Raw genomic sequence first — 21,944 nt, forward strand, 5'->3', positions numbered from 1 at the left:
TGAAGATGACGCCTTGCAACATGTTTGACGATAGCCTGTAAATTGATATTGATCTCAGAATTTACAACAAATCATCTAGCTTGATTGATTCAAAGGAAGAATTAAATTCCTCTGTTACAACGATACTTCATACTAAGTTGAAGTACACAAATCTGATAGAACGAATATAAACAACGGCCGACGGTGCAGAAAAGTGCGGTATGAGGTAACAGGGACGTAGCCAGGATTTTTCTTTGAGGGGGGCTGTCGGCGAGCGAAGCGAGCCGACGCGTCCAATCCACCTGCGCAGGGAGCAAAGCGAGCAAGCTGTGGCAAAAAAAATTTTTTGCGAAACAGGGTGTTTTAGACGACATTTGGCATTAAAGAAATTTGTAGGACAGCAATAAACTGGGATTGAAAAGAATCAAGTACTCACGTAAATTTGGTAACTTCACAACACAGCAATCTGCATTCTCCAATCAGAATTTACGACTTACTCAGGCCTCATCGTCTTAAGATTAAGACGGTCTAGGGGACACTATTGACTATTTATAGAAGTCTTCTAGAATGTTTGCTTGGATTTTATGACAGATATTTACTAATCCACAGTTCAAATCTTTGACTGACTGCAGTCATAAACACAGCCCAGTTACCAGGCGACCATGGGGACTACGGGGCTTATCTTTTTTCTGTGGTTCGATTTTTTCCGGGAGGGCTGCCGCCCCCCTAGCCCCCCCCTGTCTACGTGCCTGTGAGGTAACTAGAGCGAATCTGCACCCACCGCACTTAATACATAAATGTTGCCTCTGAAATCATTTATCTTACAATTTGATGAAAACCACTTAATAACACAACTAAAGTTAACGTTTAATTTTGATTATTCAACAAATCAGCTTGGGAAAATTACATACACATAATCAAAATATATACGTTCAATTGTAATAAGCAAGGTGTTTTAACAAGCATATATGCTTGCTTTCAGTAACTGAGATTTACAAGTAAATAATAGTGTTACAAGTAGTACAAGTCAGTAATCACCCGACCTGAACCGGAACTATATTCTCAGCACTTCCCAACTTCTGTCTCACCTCCAAGGAGGTGGTTATCTTAGAGCACTGCCTGAAATACTCGTGGTGTCTGTCTCACCTCCAAGGAGGTGGTTATCTTAGAGCACTGCCTGAAATACTCGTGGTGTCTGCCTCACCTCCAATGAGGTGGTTATCTTAGAGCACTGCCTGAAATACTCGTGGTGTCTGCCTCACCTCCAATGAGGTGGTTATCTTAGAGCACTGCCTGAAATACTCGTGGTGTCTGTCTCACCTCCAAGGAGGTGGTTATCTTAGAGCACTGCCTGAAATACTCGTGGTGTCTGCCTCACCTCCAATGAGGTGGTTATCTTAGAGCACTGCCTGAAATACTCGTGGTGTCTGCCTCACCTCCAAGGAGGTGGTTATCTTAGAGCACTGCCTGAAATACTCGTGGTGTCTGTCACCTCTTGCTCTAACCCTGAACTTCTCTAGTTGGAACAGCCACACAGCAGTGTCACTCAGATAGTCTTTGTGTTTGTACGTTATGAGGCAGGGTCTTGACACATCTCCGAAATCCCCATTTAACCACGACCGGAAGGGTACGGCGACAAAGTAGGACATGTGATAAATACCATGGTAGATCGGGATTTGGAACTCACATTCGTTCCTATCGTTACCAACGGTTGTGATGAGAGATCCTGTTTCCACATCAAATATAAGGATTCTAGGAAAGACGTGAGTATCAACTGTGACTAAGAACTTGGAACCTATCCCAACTAAATTCACCCTATCACGAGGGAAGATGAGTCTCTCGTTGGGGGAGTACAGTTTGTCAAACACCTTATATAGAACAGGAGCTGATACTTTGTTCGTTTGTTTGTGATAAAGTCTGACAGAGCAGGATGTCCTACAGCAGATATATTTGTCTGATACCACCACACTTGGCCAGAAATAACACTTCTGGCATTCAGCGTGGTCATGGTGAATATCAACTGTCTTTACTGTTAACAGATCAGCGATAGTGAAGACGTAAAGCTTCTTGGGGGACACAGCAACAATCTGATCCCTAGACATAAACTGGAGGAGGTTTTGATAAATGCCATCTTTAGGTGTTTTACCATCCCAGAGGAGCTTGGACCAGCTGAAACAAGCGACGTCACTTATAGTGGGACTGATATCGTGCAGGATAACCCCATCACGGTAAACAGTCAGAACACTGTCACATATCATGGCGATAGTCCTGCTGCTGTCATCTATCTTAACACACTTCACTCCACTGAGTCTAGCTCGGAAGCCACACGTGATCTCTAAAGATTTACAGTCACGTGACGTCATGGGATTATCACGTGACGTCATCACGTAAACAGTTACACAACCGCTGATATGTCCAACAACTATAAAAGAATCACTGCATTCCAGGAATACCACTTCGTCAGAATGTCTGAGATACCCTCTCAGTACAGTGTTCCACGAGATGTTATCTATACAAATAATCTCGTTTCCTCCCAACACCATTACAATGTCTTGGCTGTTACAAGACATAAATCTAACGTCCAGGGGTTCTACCTCTTCGTCAAATGAGTAACCTTTCATGTTGAATTCCTTGCATCGCGTTGTCATGAGTCTGATCTTTTTGTGGTAGAATTCAGCTGAGTTGAGCACGTGCTGTGGTGACGTCACGTGCTGTGGTGACGTCACGCGTCCTGGCGACGTTACCTGGCAACCATGTCTGAGATTTTCACTTCCGCTGAGTGTTATGCTGTTCTGATGACACATCTCCAACCAAACACTGCTCAGAGAAATGATCACGTGGTACCAGTCCCTGTTTACTAAACAACATTGTTTGAGAGTGTAGTAGTCAAGGTTACATAGGATCTCCTCCAGTATCTCCGTCGGTAACCAGATCATGACAACAAGTCATGGGAATGGGGGTGAGTCACGATTGCACTTTCCCTTAGCAAAAACGGTTGGTGAGCATCAAGTTATAAAAAGTAAATAAACAAAACACTAGATATTAGGCGAAGATACACTTATTAAACACGAAGCGTAAGTAAGGTAACTAGTAGTGTAACTAGTAGTGTAACTAGTAGTGTAACCATGGTAACTAGAAGTGTAACTATGGTAACAGACGTAAGTAAGCAAAACACTAAACGTTCCGCGGAAGATCTATTTATTAAAAGCAAACAGCAGAAAAAAACACTAAACAGTCGGTGGTGTTCAATTTATCAAAGCTAAATAGCAAGTAAGATGACGGAATAATATCATGCTAATATTTATGTAGTATTTAAAACATACCGCGAAATGGGTATTGTATATATGCTCTCGCGGGATCTATCTCGAACAATAGGGCGTACTAGAATGCAGTTTGCGTATCTGATTTATCAGATGGTGCTTTCAAATGGAAGGCAAACAAACGATAAAATAATAAAACTTGAAAACATTCTTTCAGTTAAGAAACTGCAAAGCTTCGGTTGAGCCAAATGAGGGATGTACAAATTAGAAGCGCCGGGTTACGCTCTATGTTATAACAGTGTGTACTAGTTGAAGCACAAAACTGTTGAAATACTTTGGGTACATAGTACACTTTGGAGTACAACATTATATAGTGGTACTACGAGTGTTAAAGTGATGACACAACAAGCTGCTTCAACTTTTTGTTAATTGTGAAACGGGACCGGGAGGAAACACGTGACGTTGCTGGGATAGTATGTTGGAGTTTCAAACGATATTAAAATTACGGAAAGTAGACAGAAGTTAAAGGAAAGTCGTTGACATGTTCTAGCTGTTCGAGAAAGTGCGAGATCAAATTCCCGACTATAGAACTTGTAAACAATCCAGCTGATATTTGTTGAGTAAAGACATAGCAAAGATTTCAATGTTTAATCTTGTCATTGCTCTGGTTCCACCTGCACAAGCCTTGTAGTTGTAGCCTAATTAGCTGGTAAGCTGTACGAGCGCGAGCGGTTCGAGAAAATGGCCCGAAAATCACGGATGCTTATTTGACCACACCTATATTAATATAGTGCGTTCTACAGAAAAACTCATATATCAGCTTCTAAAGGTCGACCAGACTTCCGGCTCCCACGAACAGGGCACTTACAAACTATAAACGAATTATATTGCAACATATTATATTGTCTAAGGTAGTAAAGTGCTTGCTTTCTAACAATAGGTCAAAACATCGTCTATAGGCAGTTCCAGCAAGGTAGTTTAACCATATTTAAGTATATTAAAATGTACCTTAGTCGGTAATATTATGTGGGAGAAAATTATGGGTGTTAAAAATATGCACTGTTATAAATATGGTTCTTTGGCCCGAAAAGAACCAAATTTGACCCCCCACAATTTTAACTGCGACTTTCCTTTCGTGAAAAATCGAAAATCGAAAATATTGATCAAATTTTTTTCGTATAACCACATTGCCGCTTTCACACCAAATTTAATATTTTTTCATTAGATTTCCGATCCCTATCAGGTGTTAAAGTTCTCAATTAAATCAATGTTTATCACAAAATGCGATAGAAACAGCTGCTACTGAACTTGTATTATTCATCTGAAGTTGCTGATCTGAAATTTAAATTGAAATTGTTCCTAGTTAACCCCTCAAATTGAAAGGATGGGGGAATAGTCGACAAATCGGACTTTTTGAACTAGAACTAGCTTCAATTCAGCAAACAATAACGTAAGCATACTTCTGGACGTGAATGAAAGAAACGTTAAGCATATTATAAAGCAATGAAAGGCATTAGTTTGGTCAAATCAAACAGAACATATGCTATCAGACTTTCAACTGACTAAGGTAGGGTATATACCAAAAGGAACACCAAAATTTGACTCGGGGGGGTTAAATTTTGGGGGGTACAAATATGGACTGTTATAAATATGGGCTGTTATAAATATGGAATGTTATAAAGTTATAAATATGGTTCTTTGGCCCGAAAAGGACCAAATAAGACCGACTAGGGTAGGTTTTTTGCTGATTTGACCCCCGGGGATATACTTTAATATACTTCAATATACCTATTATTTATATCGATTCCGAAAATGTTAATGAAATCGCTTTCGCGAATATGGGGAATATTACGCACCGAGATAATATAGGCAATTTTGTTAATTTTTGGTGGTATTTTTGCCACTTTTCAACAGATATTGAGCTATATCACAAGCAATGTTTAGTTTAGGCTTAACTTTCATATAAAGTTAGTCTCATTCAAAAATATTGAAATTCATATACGAATTCAGGAGACCAATTCATATACGAATTCAGGAGACCAAAAAACAGGCTTATCTTGCCAATCTAAACGAAGAATACGGCAAGGCTAATTTTAGGTACATTTAAGTATATTAAAATGTAGGTTTATTTGCGATTTGACCCCGGGATATACTTTAATATGGTTGCTCCCCCTCCCAGAATTGATACCATTGAGTAGCTGGCTGCTTTCAATATACTAAGGAATAATTAAACCTTAAAAGCAAGGAAAGAATGATCATGATATAAACGACATTTTAATTTTAAACTGAGGAAGTACACTTTTGCTTTTTTACAGGATGACCTGCCACCCAGGGGTGTAGGAAGCGGGGGGGGGGGGGGGGGTGTAGGAAGCGGGGGGGGGGGGGGGGGGGGGGGGGGGGGGGTGTAGGAAGCGGGGGGGGGGGGGGGGGGGGCATTCAACTTTTCTTAACGTATGACTGTTAAGTGCGGTGAGTGTGGCGCACAGTGAGCACTACATTATAAAAAGTTTAAGATTTTGGTCCCCCCACCGCCCACCATGAGCAGTTAAAAGGCTGAAACAGTGGTTGGTAACCACTTCTCTTTAGGATATATTAAGTGTGCTGAAAGTTGTAACTACACAATAGTGTGAGCTGGTGTTATTTTAATAACATGCGGCTAACTAAGACTTTAAGTGGTGAAATCAAAACATATGTCAAGTAAATGACATGTAGGGAAATGACTAACACAAAATACAGTGCAGAGCTACGAATACATATTGCACAGCTCGCTGTATCAGTGCCTGGCCTGCTACATGACTTGTAAAAGCAATATATAAAAAGTATATATTAAAGTATGTTATATAAAAGTAAAACATTATATAAAAGTAGAGGTGAATAACAAATTTAATAAGTGATTAATTAAGCTGTCAGCAAACTAGGTCGAGACAAGCTCGCCTGCCTGCCTACCTGCAAGCTCGCACTGGGTCATAATCAGCTGTCCAGTGTGGCCCACGTTTCTTATTAATGTATATTAGGCAAGGTGGTGTCATGGTGACCAACGTGGTAACTGATGAGTCGGTAGCGTGACGTCGGTACACGTGACGTCACGCTAGACACGTGACGTCGGTACACGTGACGTCACTGCAAAGAAGTTTTGAGACATAACTTAGTGTACTGAGCTGTGTAGTGTGAAACTGTGACGTCACTGTGACGTCACGAGTCACGTCGTAAATGTAAAGATGTCAGTCGCTGCAGCATGAAACGAAAGTTATCATCAATTTAGTTCACAGTGCCACAAATCAGACTGATATATAAATATGATTTTGAAAGGAGTGAAATATGAAGTTCACTTTACCGGAGTGGTTTCTAATAGGGGTGAGAAGTTTTTATACCTTAAGGGATCTAATAACTTAAATCTATTAATAGATGTATAGCAGCGGAAATAACTATAAAATAGCAAGCTGTCATTCGTGTTCGAAAATTAATATGTATAAAGTTGAATCTAACAGAAACAATGGTGGAACAGAATATTTATAATTTTCGCGATTTAATAGTCCCTTAAAAATTAGCCATTTTTGAGATAGGCAAGTATTTATATACGGATTGAGTAATTCGTATCTTACCGTCAAAGCCTATTCTATAACAATTAAGGACAAGGAGCTGTGATAATATATGGCGATATGATACTTTCTGTCGAATTTATAATTTGTTCATTGCAACTAGACATCTCTAAGAAGATAAAAAGTCAGGTCTTCTAAAAATTTTCTCTTCGGCACAAAAATGTCCTCCAAAATCCAAATTTTCCGCCTTTCTGAATGTGCTTTTGTGGGCGAGTGAGCCACAGAAAATGAAAAAACAATATTATGATCTTCTGGTCTGGACCACAGCAGAGGACGATTATTACCGGAAATCCGTGCACTTTTTTCTTCTTCTAGACTATTCCGATTAAAAATCAAAAGAAACGCCTTAAAACGAGAGTAACTCAAATGAAATTGCACCGGTACCAGGGACAAAAGGATACCTAGGACCTTACCAACTTTTCATTAATTTGTTATATATAGCAGCTGGACCGATTTCTAATTTTATTCGCATGTTTGTGTAATATAAATACTCACTAGTATTGGCAGCACGGTAGTTTGGGTAATATAAGTACTCACTAGTATTGGCAGCACGGTAGTTTGTGTAATATATGTACTCACTAGTATTGGCAGCACGGTAGTTTGGGTAATATAAGTACTCACTAGTATTGGCAGCACGGTAGTTTGTGTAATATATGTACTCACTAGTATTGGCAGCACGGTAGTTTGGGTAATATAAGTACTCACTAGTATTGGCAGCACGGTAGTTTGTGTAATATATGTACTCACTAGTATTGGCAGCACGGTAGTTTGGGTAATATAAGTACTCACTAGTATTGGCAGCACGGTAGTTTGGGTAATATAAGTACTCACTGGTATTGGCAGCACGGTAGTTTGTGTAATATATGTACTCACTAGTATTGGCAGCACGGTAGTTTGGGTAATATAAGTACTCACTAGTATTGGCAGCACGGTAGTTTGTGTAATATATGTACTCACTAGTATTGGCAGCACGGTAGTTTGTGTAATATAAGTACTCACTAGTATTGGCAGCACGGTAGTTTGGGTAATATAAGTACTCACTAGTATTGGCAGCACGGTAGTTTGTGTAATATATGTAGTCACTAGTATTGGCAGCACGGTAGTTTGGGTAATATAAGTACTCACTAGTATTGGCAGCACGGTAGTTTGGGTAATATAAGTACTCACTGGTATTGGCAGCACGGTAGTTTGTGTAATATATGTACTCACTAGTATTGGCAGCACGGTAGTTTGTGTAATATATGTACTCACTAGTATTGGCAGCACGGTAGTTTGTGTAATATATGTACTCACTAGTATTGGCAGCACGGTAGTTTGGGTAATATATGTACTCACTAGTATTGGCAGCACGGTAGTTTGTGTAATATATGTACTCACTAGTATTGGCAGCACGGTAGTTTGGGTAATATAAGTACTCACTAGTATTGGCAGCACGGTAGTTTGGGTAATATAAGTACTCACTGGTATTGGCAGCACGGTAGTTTGTGTAATATATGTACTCACTAGTATTGGCAGCACGGTAGTTTGGGTAATATAAGTACTCACTAGTATTGGCAGCACGGTAGTTTGTGTAATATATGTACTCACTAGTATTGGCAGCACGGTAGTTTGGGTAATATAAGTACTCACTAGTATTGGCAGCACGGTAGTTTGGGTAATATAAGTATTCACTAGTATTGGCAGCACGGTAGTTTGTGTAATATATGTACTCACTAGTATTGGCAGCACGGTAGTTTGGGTAATATAAGTACTCACTAGTATTGGCAGCACGGTAGTTTGGGTAATATAAGTACTCACTGGTATTGGCAGCACGGTAGTTTGTGTAATATATGTACTCACTAGTATTGGCAGCACGGTAGTTTGTGTAATATATGTACTCACTAGTATTGGCAGCACGGTAGTTTGGGTAATATAAGTACTCACTAGTATTGGCAGCACGGTAGTTTGTGTAATATATGTACTCACTAGTATTGGCAGCACGGTAGTTTGTGTAATATATGTACTCACTAGTATTGGCAGCACGGTAGTTTGTGTAATATATGTACTCACTAGTATTGGCAGCACGGTAGTTTGGACTGCCCAGAAGGTGCTGGGCGGAGCCTGGTGAGGGCTGCATGGAGGGACTGGGCACTGCTGCTGGAGAGGGTGGCATGTATTGTGGAGTCTGGGGCGACATCAGTGACATTATAGCGGGAGAGGGTGCACCTGGAGGAAGAGGAGGTTACATTAACCATTACCATAGTGATTACCATAGTGATTACCATAGTGATTACCATAGTGATTACCATAGTGATTACAATAGTGATTACCATAGTGATTACCATAGTGATTACAATAGTGATTACCATAGTGATTACCATAGTGATTACCATAGTGATTACCACAGTAAGCATAAAATCAATATGAATAGGAGGCGATGATACAATATGCATATTGTAACAAGAAATGCGGCCGCTTTTCTTTTGTGGATGGCCGCTAAATTTCCCGATCCGTGATGACTTATTTTATTATATTCAATATAACCTGGGGCCCCAGTCTTTGCTGTTTATAGCATGCAGATAAAGCGCGCGGAGTGACAGGCCGAGCGCCGCCCAGTTAATTCCAAATTGAATTTGAAAATCGTGTAACTAGTATGTTTATTGTTTGACTATTGTTTATGCAACCTGACAAGGATCTGTGCAAAATAGTAACACTAACAATAATAACAATATGCTATCAATAAGTGCCTAGTGGGATACGTACATATCATGGTGAAATTAACAATTTACTTGGTCAGTTCAGTGCCGCGCGACAACAATTATTTAATTCAGAATATCTCGCAAAATAACTTTGCGCAGGCTAACGTGGCTAACGTGGGCGACATATTGGAGCGCAGGCACGTACGCTCGCTCGCACGGTCGCAAAGCTGCAATATCGAAAAAAAACCTCGATCGCTAACCCTTGTCCTTGACTCTTTTGTGCACTTTGAGTCATGGATCGGGAAAAAATAAGTCTCAATAAGCAAGGATCTACCCATAGGTGAAGGCTGAGGTTGGACGAAGGGGTTCTGAGGTGAAGGTTGTGGTTTGTTAGCGGGGGAAGGGTTGTGGTAGCTGGGTGTGTTAGGTTGCTGGCTGTAACCTGGAGTACCGGGAAAACCTGACAAAATGAGAACGTCATGTTAAGCTTAACAACAGAGCTAAACAACAATGGCAAATGAAAAGTCAATTACGGTTCATTTTGGCAAGTCATAAGCAGCATCAACAAAGAAAACGGAGAATTCAAAATAAAGCAATAGTTGTAGGATACGAGATGAAAGTGAAGGTACCGGGGGTGGTCGGCTGAGTACTACCACTATTGTAGCCAGGTGTTGCTGGCTGGGGGGAGGCAGCAACGTATCTCGAATTAGTATCGGTAGAGTAAGCTGGCACTGCCAGCACTTCAACTGTAGCTCCATCAATCCTATCATTTTTAAAAGTGAGACTTTAGAATCCAGACTGTGAAAATCAGTTTTGAAACTGATTTTATGAGAGATGTATGCTAAAAACAAATGCTTATTTTCAGACACCAATTCCTAAAACCAATTCCTCCAACTTTCACGAACCGTTTAGCGATTAATTCCAGTATTTTCCCCAGCAGATGTATGGGGCTATATTTAGCGACCCTGGTTGCCCCAGCTGCAGCGGCGTCTCTGATGCAATATGAGTCAGCTGTGTAACATGTGATGTCTACTGCCATGCTGTTCGGACTGTTTCTGTACTGGATCCTGAGAATTGTAGGAATTCAAACACACAACATCTTCAAGAGGGATCATGAATAAAACAGTGTTGTTTAAATTTAGGGCATAAATCTTGTATTTTTAAATATTAACAGAGATATCTTAAATTTGATCCGTTAATTATCTGGTAAGTATGGTTACACAGAATCTCTCCTCACTTACACATATAATCCATGGATAAATCTCAATAAAAGAGCATTGTTATTTATCTCTTGCAATTTCTGAACAATCTTTTCAATTAGTTTGCCAAAGACAAAATTATAATAGTCAATTAAGCTGAGAAAAGTAGATTGGACCATTTCAACTTTAAGGTCGTGAGACAATTTTGAATCGATTCTGCCGATTTTGCTTTCGTTGAAGTATCTCAAATTTTAAAATCTAGTTCTTTAAAAGAACTTTAAACTACCCATCTCATCTGATTGATGTGGAAATATTATTATTATTCTAATCTACATCGACATTTTTGTAGACCACATTGAACGATGGATCAATTATTTAATAACAGCATATAATACAGAGAAATCTAGTAATATACATTATACATTATACATTATACATTATACATTATACATTCATGACGTCTTGTTACTTGTTCAACAGTTGATAAACTTATATACTACAGTAATTGTTATATACTAGAGGATGTTTGGTGAGTAATTTTATAAACAAACATCATTAATTAACATGCCAGCCGCCAGGTGATAATTATCATCTATTAGTTGCAATGTTGTTTTGTTTGCGTTGGCTAGTTAATACTCTTTACTAACGTTCAACATATACTGAGAACAAAGTCTGTCACCCTGATACATGATCGTCACAACAAACAATAAAAGTAATAATAGAAGCAGAAGAAGCAGAAGAATTTAAAATGGAAGACGAACATCTGCATCTGACTTTGTACGAGCTGCTGAAAATGCTGACGGAAGCGGAAACGAAGACCACGGTACAGAAGCTGCAGAAGATTCTAGAACAACAGCAGGTGCACGTGATGACAGGGAGGATGGATAAAGGGAGGACTCTGCTGCATTATGCTAGCATGTTCAGGTTACCTACGGTTACTAATGGTTACTAATGGTTACTAACCATTGAGGACAAGTAGCCGCATATTAGCAACGATCACGATTGGCCAGTTGATCATGACACCCTAGCCTCTGAATTTAAGATGTTTATGAGTGAGATAGTTGGAACTGCTAAAATCGGGTAACCACATTTATATTTTATAGAAATAATCAAAGGAGATTAAGGGCAGATTTTATTCTTCCAGGAGCACAGTTGCTGTTAAAGCGATGTTGAAGATGGAGTGCTGGAAGGGTCTGATAAACGATCAAGACGAAGAGGGCTACACTCCTCTTACACTAGCCTGCCGGATTAAAGGTAGTCTTAATTTTTAGGGCTCAACAAAATAAAGCGAGGCATTTATGAGACGAAACAAAGTTATGCAATTATCCAGTAATACAGCTCATTAACCAGGCAGCAAAGTAGCGGAGACATTGATAGACCACGGTAACCAGGTAACCAGGTAACCAGGTAACCAGGTAACCAGGTAACCATGTAACCAGGTAACCAGGTAACCAGGTAACCAGGTAACCAGGTAACCAGGTAACCAGATAACCAGGTAACCATGTAACCATTAATACAGCCATTAACCAGGCAGCAAAGTAGCGGAGACATTGATAGACCACGGAGCACGACCTGATATCTTGACTGCACAAGGACAGTCAGTGGTACATTACTGCTCGATTGCTGGTGATATCTTGTTCCTACGGTATATAGCAACTAGGATTGATTTGAGGCAATATTGTAGGGTACAGGCGGTGGGGGAGGTGGAGCCTATACATCTGGCCAGTCAACATGGTAATTACCTTTATCTCTATACCTTATATCTTATCTCTTATTTTATCTTTATCTCTAACAGCCGCAGCAGTGCTTCATTGGTTGTGAACCAGAACCAATAGTGCTAGTAGCATGAATAAATGACTTTCATTTCTCCTTCTGCCAGGGAATACTGATGTACTAGAACTATTAGTTGAACTGGGAGCAGATGTAGATGTGGCTGATGGAAAAGGAAGAACTCCGCTATTCTTAGCCATTCTCTCAAGTAACATTCAGGTCATACAGAGGCTTTTATTTTCAGTATTGACTATTTTTTGTGCCACTGTTTTCAACAGAATCAAACATGATTCATCTCAATTTTCATACAAAAAACGAAAAACGAAACTCAATTTAAACCCACAGGCAATAGAGTTATTACGAAGAGAAGGAGCTCAGTTTATGTTCGATACAGAGAACTGTAAAGCAATGGTTGTTGGGCTGATATCCCGACAATCAACCCAGTGTATCTGCTACCTGTTAGGAGAGGATCTCAGGTACATTTTCAAGATCAATATTCAGGTTCTTATAAGAGCCTTTTATGACAAAGAGCTTCAAGATTCACATATCCAATCACTTTCGCTCTCACTTTCACTTGTAATGGTATTTTCTTTCAGGTACATCACAGCATTTAGCAATATAATATTCAATCTTCCCTTTACCAAAGAAACTGATGATTATGTGAGAAGTGTTTTAGGTAGGCTCCTCGAGGACAACTACAACACTTCCATCGAGTTAAGGCGTGAAATGGAGGGAAGGATGAAAGAGGAACTCAGACTCATACTGGCTGGGAGGTCTGCAGCGTTAAAAAACGAAAGTGACTGTAACAGCGTGACGTCGTCAGAGATAAGGGGTAAAATAAAGCGGTTTATAGAATGGCTGACGTATTGTTATCACGCAATAGATTTTAAGAAAAGACGCGCAACGATTCCCGAATACGTCAAACAGAAGAAAGCAAGCTTCCCAGGATACTTTTCTCAGCTGTGGAAAAATCCTCACTTCTTTTTGAGTACAAAGAAGCCATCAGCTAAAAAATCTCCCAGGTAAATATGTACAATAGTAGATATGCCAAACTCCAGAATCCAGCTCACGTTTAAAATACCGATATCAGAAATCAATAACGCAGTATCAAGCATCATTTTGATAGATCAGTTTTGTGGATAATAACGTCTTCTTTCAGTTATCTTGCAGCCTGGCATGCAATGGATGACATCTGGGAGAAGCTTCAGAAAAAAGAAACGAGTATAAAGAGTCTGAGTGACGAAGCCAAGTGTTTCCTATTGGATTGTTATCACTTGTGGACTAAGGACACTACAGAGGAACAGGGGTTCTGTATCACTATCTCTTCCTACAAAGAAGAAATCAGACTCGTTCTCAAACAAGTATGGAGAAATTCTCTACGTTTAACAAAACCTTTGTCTAAAAATGTGACTCTTTTTCGCATATTTTCTAGGTGCTCATTAGTCATTATCACATCTTATTTTGTTAACTTACAATCTTCATAACATTAACAGGACCCAGCAACACTGCAAGATTTGCTTTGTTTCCTTGGAGCACTGGCTAGGTTACCCGAGTTGAATGACTTTATAAACGAGACTTTATACAACTGTGATCTGGACGCAAGGAAGAATTTGTTCTACAAAACTATCAGAGGGACGCACAGGTAGGGGAATCAACTGAGGAAATTAATAAACGTTGGAATTTTTGGCATTTATAAGACCTCTGATAACTAAGTGCTGAGCGTTATTAAAAATTAAATGGACTTCACGAACAACACCTAGTAACACCTAGTAACACCTAGTAACACCTAGTAACAGTGAGACACTGAAAAGGTAGCAACAACTCAAAGTAAGTTCTAGTACTTGTGTCTAATGTCCTTGTACAGGTACGATGAAGAGAATGAACCACACAACATGGTTAAGCTGGAAGTAGACCGGTTTCAGATATTCAAGAGTAGCTGTGACAAGGTATGTATTAGCCATATTATTAAATGATATTGTTTTGAGATCCAAATTGATGTGCCTCAACAACGCGAACGTTCGTTCCTCTTGATCTGTTAACTATCTTCCATCTGTAACAATTGAAAACTGGTAGGTTATGAACATGACCAACCCGGAGGACCTATTTAATTTGTCAGTAACGTTCATGGGAGAAGATGGACAAGGCATAGGGATCAGACGAGAATGGATCAACGAACTCATCGAATATATTCTAGATTTTAGGTATACAATAAACATATCGTTTTGTAAGAGCAATACAACCAAAATACCATATTTGGCCAATTCTGTTAGCGACATTGGACATACACAAAAGCAATCGCGTGTCAGAGTTTACGGAGTTCTTCCATGTGGCGGGAAAGGTTATTACCAAAGAATTGTCCGGTGTTAATTTATATTTTGTATTTGTGTCAGAGTTAAAAGTTTACTATAAGCCAAGTATAACAGAAAGCTTTCAGGAATGGTTTGTTTACAACGAAGAATGGAGGACTCAACTTCCAGCCCAGCATGATAGCCGAAGATATATACGGGGACAAGTTTACGGAGTTCTTCCATGTGGCGGGAAAGGTTATTACCAAAGAATTGTCCGGTGTTAATTTATATTTTGTATTTGTTACGTGCTATCATTAATTATCTCTAATAATCATGAGTCATTAGGGATAAGTTATTAAATGAGTCACACTAATGAGTCATCAGTCAATGAGTGTATGCACATTTTACAAGAAAAACTTTCCATGAGATTTAATTTCAGGTGATAGGCTTCAGTTTATTACATGGAAATACAATAAATGTGCACTTTACCAACTCCTTCTACAAACACATTCTTGATTTCCCTCTCAGTTACAAAGACTTGCCTGAAGAACAGGTTATTTTGAAGATTCCTTTCGTTTTCAATTTTTATGAAACACTATCAGAATTAACGAAGTGCTATCATTTATAAGAAGACTATAGAAAAATCCAGCAGTTAGACTTTATCCTTCAACAGTCAACACTGATCCTCTTAAACAATAATTATAAATCTGCTTCATATTATATAATCAAGAGGCTTGCATATGAACATATTGACATGGGTGTAGAGTTGAGCCTGTACGGAACCTAGTAGTTTCAGTTCCTTGTTTAACTTGCCGTACAGCAAGGACATCCACTACTTTAGCCCGGCGAGGCACATAGCTCACTCCACAACTCCGTGTCAAATGTTTCATATATACTAGCCAAGAACACAAGATATATCCATTATCCTTGTGTGTTTGCGAAGCGCTCATTACCGGTCATTATATCAGGTGAGGCACATGGGGACCATTCTGAAGGAAGATGTGACGAATTGGGATCTGACTTTTGCTAAAGACGAGGCTGATCTTCTAACTGGAGAATTGACGACTTATAATTTGATAGAAGACGGTGCCAATATACCAGTCACAGAGGTCGGTACAATATCAACATCAAACTTTATTTAAAGCAAATTACAAAATTTGAGAACAGAGGTGAAAGCGCTATATAGAGATTACAGACAGCACACATGTTTCAGGAGAACAAGGCTCGGTACGTGGAACTATACTCGACCTACATCATGACAGAATCAATCAAAGCCCAAATAGACAGCTTCGTGATGGGATTCTACAGCATAATTCCCAAAGCAAGTATCAGGTTCTTTAAAGCGGATGAGCTAGAGTTGCTCCTGTGTGGGCTTACCGACATTTGTCACGACAACTGGAAGTTGTACACCGAGTACGAGTCCTGCCAGGTAAAATTAAGTGACTACAATTTGGGGGTTTAATAGTATTGATAACGATATGATAATAACATAGTTGACTAAAATGACATCCACTTGTGCTGTGCATGAACCCCGATTTACCGCGAAGTTTGGGGAATGCAAACAGCCGCGGTAAATCTATATTTTATAATGACAAACAATTCAAAGGAATTACAATTCGTGCAATTCGTTTCTGTTAAAGGAAGAACTTCGATACTCTCTCAGGTGGTGGAATGGTTCTGGGAGTTAGTTTGCAAGATGCCACAGAATGAGCGCCAGAAACTTCTCCTCTTCTGGACAGCATTTCCGCGCGTTCCGTACGGGGGCTTTGCCGCGTTTAAACAACCCCTGGTAGTGGAGGTGGTGGACGAGGGTGACGAGTACCTGCCACGTGCACACACGTGCTTTAAAGTTCTCAAGTTGGGGAGATATTCAAGTGAAGAGGTGCTGAGGAGGAGGCTGAAGACTAGTGTAAAGTTTGCTAGTGTGGGACACGGAATGGCATAGTTTGAGAGATTTGCTACTGAAGCTATAAACAAGGTTCAGAGGTGTACCAAGTTCACCAATTTTTTACAGATTGATTTTTGGATGATCTCTTGTATAGTTGTATATTATTCAATTTAATTTGGGCGGTTAAGTTCATTCGAACCCTTGTTGTCAATTCAATTCTATTAAACCACTACATACAGAGTTAGGTTTGTAAACTTTAGCACAGCAGCACACATCATATCACATGATATCACTGGTCAGTACCAGTAATCGACCGGGATTACCAGCGCCGTGAAATCCCGGCACGGGGGAGCTATTTCTTCCCGGCCCCGGCCGATTTTCAATTTTTGCCGGGAATTTGGCCGGGAATTTTTGATCGAAATCGGCCTAAAACTTTCATATAAATCTTAAAATGGATTTTCAATTTTGAAAGGATGATGTCCAGAGTGCCAACTTTCAAGAGCAATCCTTTGTTTTTGTAACCTCTGATAGTTTTTACAATTACGATATTCCACCTAAATCCTTAAATTGAATTAATTTATTATATTCACGGCCCCGGCCAAATTCCAGAACGGCCAATTCCCGGCCCCGGCAAAATTTGGACATTCCCGGCCCCGGCCAAATCCTACCCCCGGTCGTTTACTGGTCAGTACAACGCACCTAAAAGTATTAGCGGAGTGTGTGAAGTAGGACCAGGGACTCCTGCAGTTGCTGCTCGCCTTGTCCAGGCCCCAGTAGGAAACCTTGAGCTTGGGGAGGCTGTACACAACAGAGCAGAGGTGCGCAGTGCGTTGTAAGGTGTGAAGTAGCTTGAAGATACTCTGATGTGTTCCTAGTTCGTGTTCAAGGTGCTCCTGAAAATACGAGCCATTGTTCTAACATATTTTAATATTTCTATAATAATACTATAATATGATGCGAGCTTCTACTTGTACTTAAAAGATCGCAATAACCGAGCATCCTCCGATTAACGATTCCTACATGACAGAAACCAATTTACACAACGAAATGGAAACCCACCTTTATGAGCGCGTGGGGATTAGGCCTGCCTGATCTGGACTGATAGAACACGAGTCGGTACTTGGTTTGTCTGAGGTTAATGTAACACTCATACTCTACCCCCTCCACTGAGTAGCCCAGGATCATATAGTGGAAGTTGTACTGTTTAATGTAGCCGAGAGAGGTGTTGTTCAGGCATTGGAAGTTGTACAGCAGGGTAAACAGGAAGTGGATTTCCTTCCATTTTAAGGAGAAGTTCTCCACTACTAGTTTCAAGCTCTGTGGGGAGGAGAAGTTAGTGAAACTGTGAGATACCTTACTCGGGATTATTACGACGGGTTTATTAACGACCGGTTAAAATATGGTTCGGGAAAAATATGGCGAAATTGCTCAAAACCCACCACATTTTCCCGGTCGCCATTTTACCGGTGTCCAACCCCAATTTTAGATTCAAAAATTTTGTCTCAGATGTAAATTTCCTTATTAGAGATAAGCAAGTTTAGAAATTTTCGCATTGCTAAAACTTGTGAAACAAGTCGAATTATCAATAATTGTTGAAAGTAGACAGAAATAATGACTCGTGGTTAATCAAACTAGATGGAAAATAATTTTTAACATTTGAAGCGTAACAACCAGATCGATATTAAGATAAAGGGAGAGCTGTTTAGTCTTCCAATAAGTTGTAATCATCTTCGTTATCTTCATCTGGATCATCCCTTTCATCAGTTTTAATTAATTCAAGTTTTAATTTAACTGTTACTTTTACTTTGAGTCCTATTTCATTATGTAGAGATAGTCAATACCTAAGAAATTAAAAATTGGCCTATTTAAATCAAATTTGACAATAAGGATATATGACAAGAATTGGGCAAAAAGGTGAATTTATTGCAATTTTAGCCAAATGAAGTCGAAAAACCTACAACAAGTGTCCCAATAGTCTTCTTTAGTGAATATAAGACAACGATTAAAATATGAGCACCCATACCCCTTGGGAACCCTAAAAGCTGAGTAGGCGGGTTTATTAACGACCGGTGAAAATGTGGTTCGGGAAAAATATGGCGAAATTACCCTAAACCCACCACTTTATCCCGGTCATAATAATCCCGAGTAAGGTAGTTAACTTTGAGCGGCGCATGATGCCTCAGCACCGTGAGGACTATTACGAAATAGAAGAGAACGAAAACTTCCACATTATAGAGGAATAAAGAAATAAAGAAACGCTTACGTTAGAGTAGAAGGTCTGAACCACGCCACATGTGTTAGGGGGGAGAATCTTGTGTTTCGTGTCGAACACAAGGGAATATTTTATAACAGCCGGGCTCACACAATGGACGTATACTGTCAAGTCCTGGCGAATGATAAGTTTAGAAAAATAAAATTAACTCTCGACTTTCAGAGCAGTTCATGAAGACATACCTTTTATAGTATGATCTAATTGTTTTAAACAACATGGGCTAACCCTAAGAAGTTGTTTCAACACGGGGTGGTTGGTTGGAAGAGTTAACAACTTCAAACACCAATTTCCACCCTGCGGAACAATTCCCAAACACTTTTGTCCTTTCTTCTTCCACTCTTTCTTTAGGTTTATGTACAGGATCGCTCGTTCCATCTGAATGTAAGATTTAGATTTGAAGAAAATGTAAAGGGATTTTATTGTTTATTGTTTATTGGGACGCCCTATCAGTGGATTTAAACGACTTTATTTGACCGATTTGTTGGATTCATCTTAAAATTTCGAACTTTACCTTTAAAATAACATCAAGAGGTGACATAGAATCTAGATCGATTATAGAAAACACTGAGATATCTTTTACCTCCGTACATGCTATCACCCTGCAATGAGGTGTTCTTTTGTGAATTTTCAACTTGAAGGCGATTTTCTGAACCGCGTTAAAAAAGGGGTTAAGTTGCCAAGTTGTTAAACACCGAACTAATAGATAAGTTCTACATATTCAGAAGGAATCTCAAAAATTTTAACCTGTTAAGAACACAGTGTTTGAGATCTGGGGTGTTGACTTGAGGTTCCAATTTTAAGAGCAGATATCTCAGTTTACTGTGTTGTAGATCAATCGCCTGAAGTTAACGTTGGGATCACAATTAAGCAGGCGAACGTGTACAAATTCGACATAACATGTAAAATCATCAAAAAACTTAAATAGTGTCATTGAAACAAGAATTGCGCCCGTTGTTTCGTTTTGGCGGACGCTAGATTTCCATTCACTATAACTATAAAAGTATAAATATAATATAATAATGCCTTCGGCTCTTCGGGCTCCGCTTGATAATTCCCGACAGCTTGCTGGAGGGAATTTGCGGCCCGAAGAACCGGAGGTATTATAATATAATAATAGCTTGGCTATTGAGTGCTGAGCGCGATAATTCCCGACAGCTTGCTGGAGGGAACGCGCGGGCACGAATTTGCCAAGCTGTTATGTATTATAATACCTTCCGGGAATTATATCCACTAAAAGTCTCGGACACTGAGAGCTGATAATTTGCCGATATATCCCGCAAGGGAAGCCAAGGTATTATCAGCATAGACCTCAGACTGGCTGGCGGCAAGTTGTAAAACAAATAACACTGGCGTTCTATATATTAGACACTATATTGTATCATGCGCACGTATCGGATTACACCCCTTCCAATTCGGAACCGGAAAATATTATAATACATAACAGCTTGGCAAATTCGTGCCCGCGCGTTCCCTCCAGCAAGCTGTCGGGAATTATCGCGCTCAGCACTCAATAGCCAAGCTATTATTATATTATAATATTTTCCGGTTCCGAATTGGAAGGGGTGTAATCCGATACGTGCGCATGATACAATATTATTATCAAACTTTACACAAATCCAAAGTAGTTACTAGGAACATCCTAAAGACCTGATAAGTCTACTTAAAAGACTTGTAGAACTGAAAACTTACTATAAATACAAAAAATGGAACTTAAAACTGAACTTATCAAAATAAAAAATTATGCAAAAAATTGAACTTAAAACTGAAATTATCGAACAAACAAATTTAAAATAAATTTCTCCACAATTGGCGGTTCGAGGCTAAATACCTTAAGTCTGTCAAGTTGTCACTATTATTCAAATTAATCTTTCTTTTATTCAAATCGTCTAAAATAGTTTTAAAAATATTACATTGATGTCTACCAATCCTTCCCCTCATATTTGACATACTATCAACAGCAAAATTTAGAGCTAGTTGTGGTGGTGAGTTGCAGTCGCTACGAAGAATGTGCCCAAACATTTTCCAGCGGGATTTATGAACTCTCTCTGAAAGTGGAGTTACATTGCAACGAGCATACAAGTCCTTGTTGCTGATGATGCGGGGATAGGTCATGTTGATGATACGTCTTAGATGTTTGCGTTGACACACATCAACTTTATTGATAATGTTCTGTGGAGCTGCCCAGCTGTTACAGTTGTACAATAAAACAGGGGTAACAAATGCTTCATACAGCTTGATTTTTACAGGAAGAGAAATGCGGGATTTCTCTGCCCATACCTTGCTGTATTTCTCAAAGGCAACGTAAGCAAGGATGCATCGGCGAGAGATATCAGCCTTACTGCAGAGCTTGGATCCAAGAGAAATAGTGTTGCGCCAGGGCTCTCTGTTCTTCACGGGTTCACCCTTGGCGTCTACCTCGTCCTTATCTGAAATGTAGAAGTGGACATGTTCTGTTTTGTCCTCGTTCACAAACAGGTTCCATTCTTCAAGGATCTCCTTACATATGGGCAGCATTTCTTTAAGAGTTTCCTCATCCTCATCTGCAAAATCGCCATCGTCGGCGTATTCCCATTCAATAGGCATGAGGGTCTCGGGGTTGAACGGTGGGTTAGGCCGAATGGTAATCACTACTGCACGGAAGTGGTACAAAGCTCCAGCAAAGTACAGTGTGAAGAATGCACCAGATGCAGCATCACCTTGAAACGAACCCTCGGATGTTTCAAACTCTAAAGAAATGGTGTTGTTGATTTTTATCCTCAATTTGGTGTTGGAGAGCAAGTATCTCGCCAAACGAATGTCATCCTCACAACAACCAGCATCAGCCAAAAGATCCAGGATAACTGATCTCTTGATGGTATCGAAGGCCGAGCTCATGTCGATTCCCATCTTGTGGAACTCCCATCTCTTCTCTTTCACAACAGAAATCAGAATTCGTTGAGTCCAGACAATATTGGCACAACTATGACCAGCCTTGTAGGCATTTTGCCATGGTCCTGTGTACTCTGCAATTT

At 39.7% G+C, this 21,944-nt stretch overlaps 2 protein-coding genes across 3 annotated transcripts in view; both read right to left on the reverse strand.

Annotated features, from left to right (window-relative positions):
* Positions 1 to 21,944, reverse strand: part of LOC134816556 (mediator of RNA polymerase II transcription subunit 14-like) — a 51,792-nt gene that overhangs the window by 11,145 nt on the left and 18,703 nt on the right. For both annotated transcript variants that reach the window (XM_063825451.1, XM_063825450.1), the window contains exons 11-20: positions 19,678 to 19,772; positions 19,445 to 19,532; positions 19,159 to 19,308; positions 18,925 to 19,047; positions 17,721 to 17,978; positions 17,361 to 17,554; positions 10,422 to 10,583; positions 10,146 to 10,279; positions 9,851 to 9,976; positions 8,888 to 9,043 (exon numbers count right to left, since the gene is read on the reverse strand). In XM_063825451.1, coding sequence (XP_063681521.1) covers positions 8,888 to 9,043; positions 9,851 to 9,976; positions 10,146 to 10,279; positions 10,422 to 10,583; positions 17,361 to 17,554; positions 17,721 to 17,978; positions 18,925 to 19,047; positions 19,159 to 19,308; positions 19,445 to 19,532; positions 19,678 to 19,772 — 1,486 coding nt within the window. The remainder of the gene's footprint in view (positions 1 to 8,887; positions 9,044 to 9,850; positions 9,977 to 10,145; positions 10,280 to 10,421; positions 10,584 to 17,360; positions 17,555 to 17,720; positions 17,979 to 18,924; positions 19,048 to 19,158; positions 19,309 to 19,444; positions 19,533 to 19,677; positions 19,773 to 21,944) is intronic.
* LOC134817061 (uncharacterized) lies at positions 828 to 2,962 on the reverse strand. The gene is made up of 2 exons (XM_063826151.1): positions 1,300 to 2,962; positions 828 to 1,067 (listed from the first exon to the last, which is right to left on the reverse strand). The coding sequence occupies exon 1, from the start codon at positions 2,913 to 2,915 to the stop codon at positions 1,377 to 1,379; it is 1,539 nt and encodes a 512-aa protein (XP_063682221.1). The 5' UTR covers positions 2,916 to 2,962; the 3' UTR covers positions 828 to 1,067; positions 1,300 to 1,376.

The sequence above is a fragment of the Bolinopsis microptera genome, chromosome 6 (genome assembly GCF_026151205.1).
Source record: "Bolinopsis microptera isolate Bmic1 chromosome 6, MBARI_Bmic_1.0, whole genome shotgun sequence".
Classification (NCBI taxonomy): domain Eukaryota; kingdom Metazoa; phylum Ctenophora; class Tentaculata; order Lobata; family Bolinopsidae; genus Bolinopsis; species Bolinopsis microptera.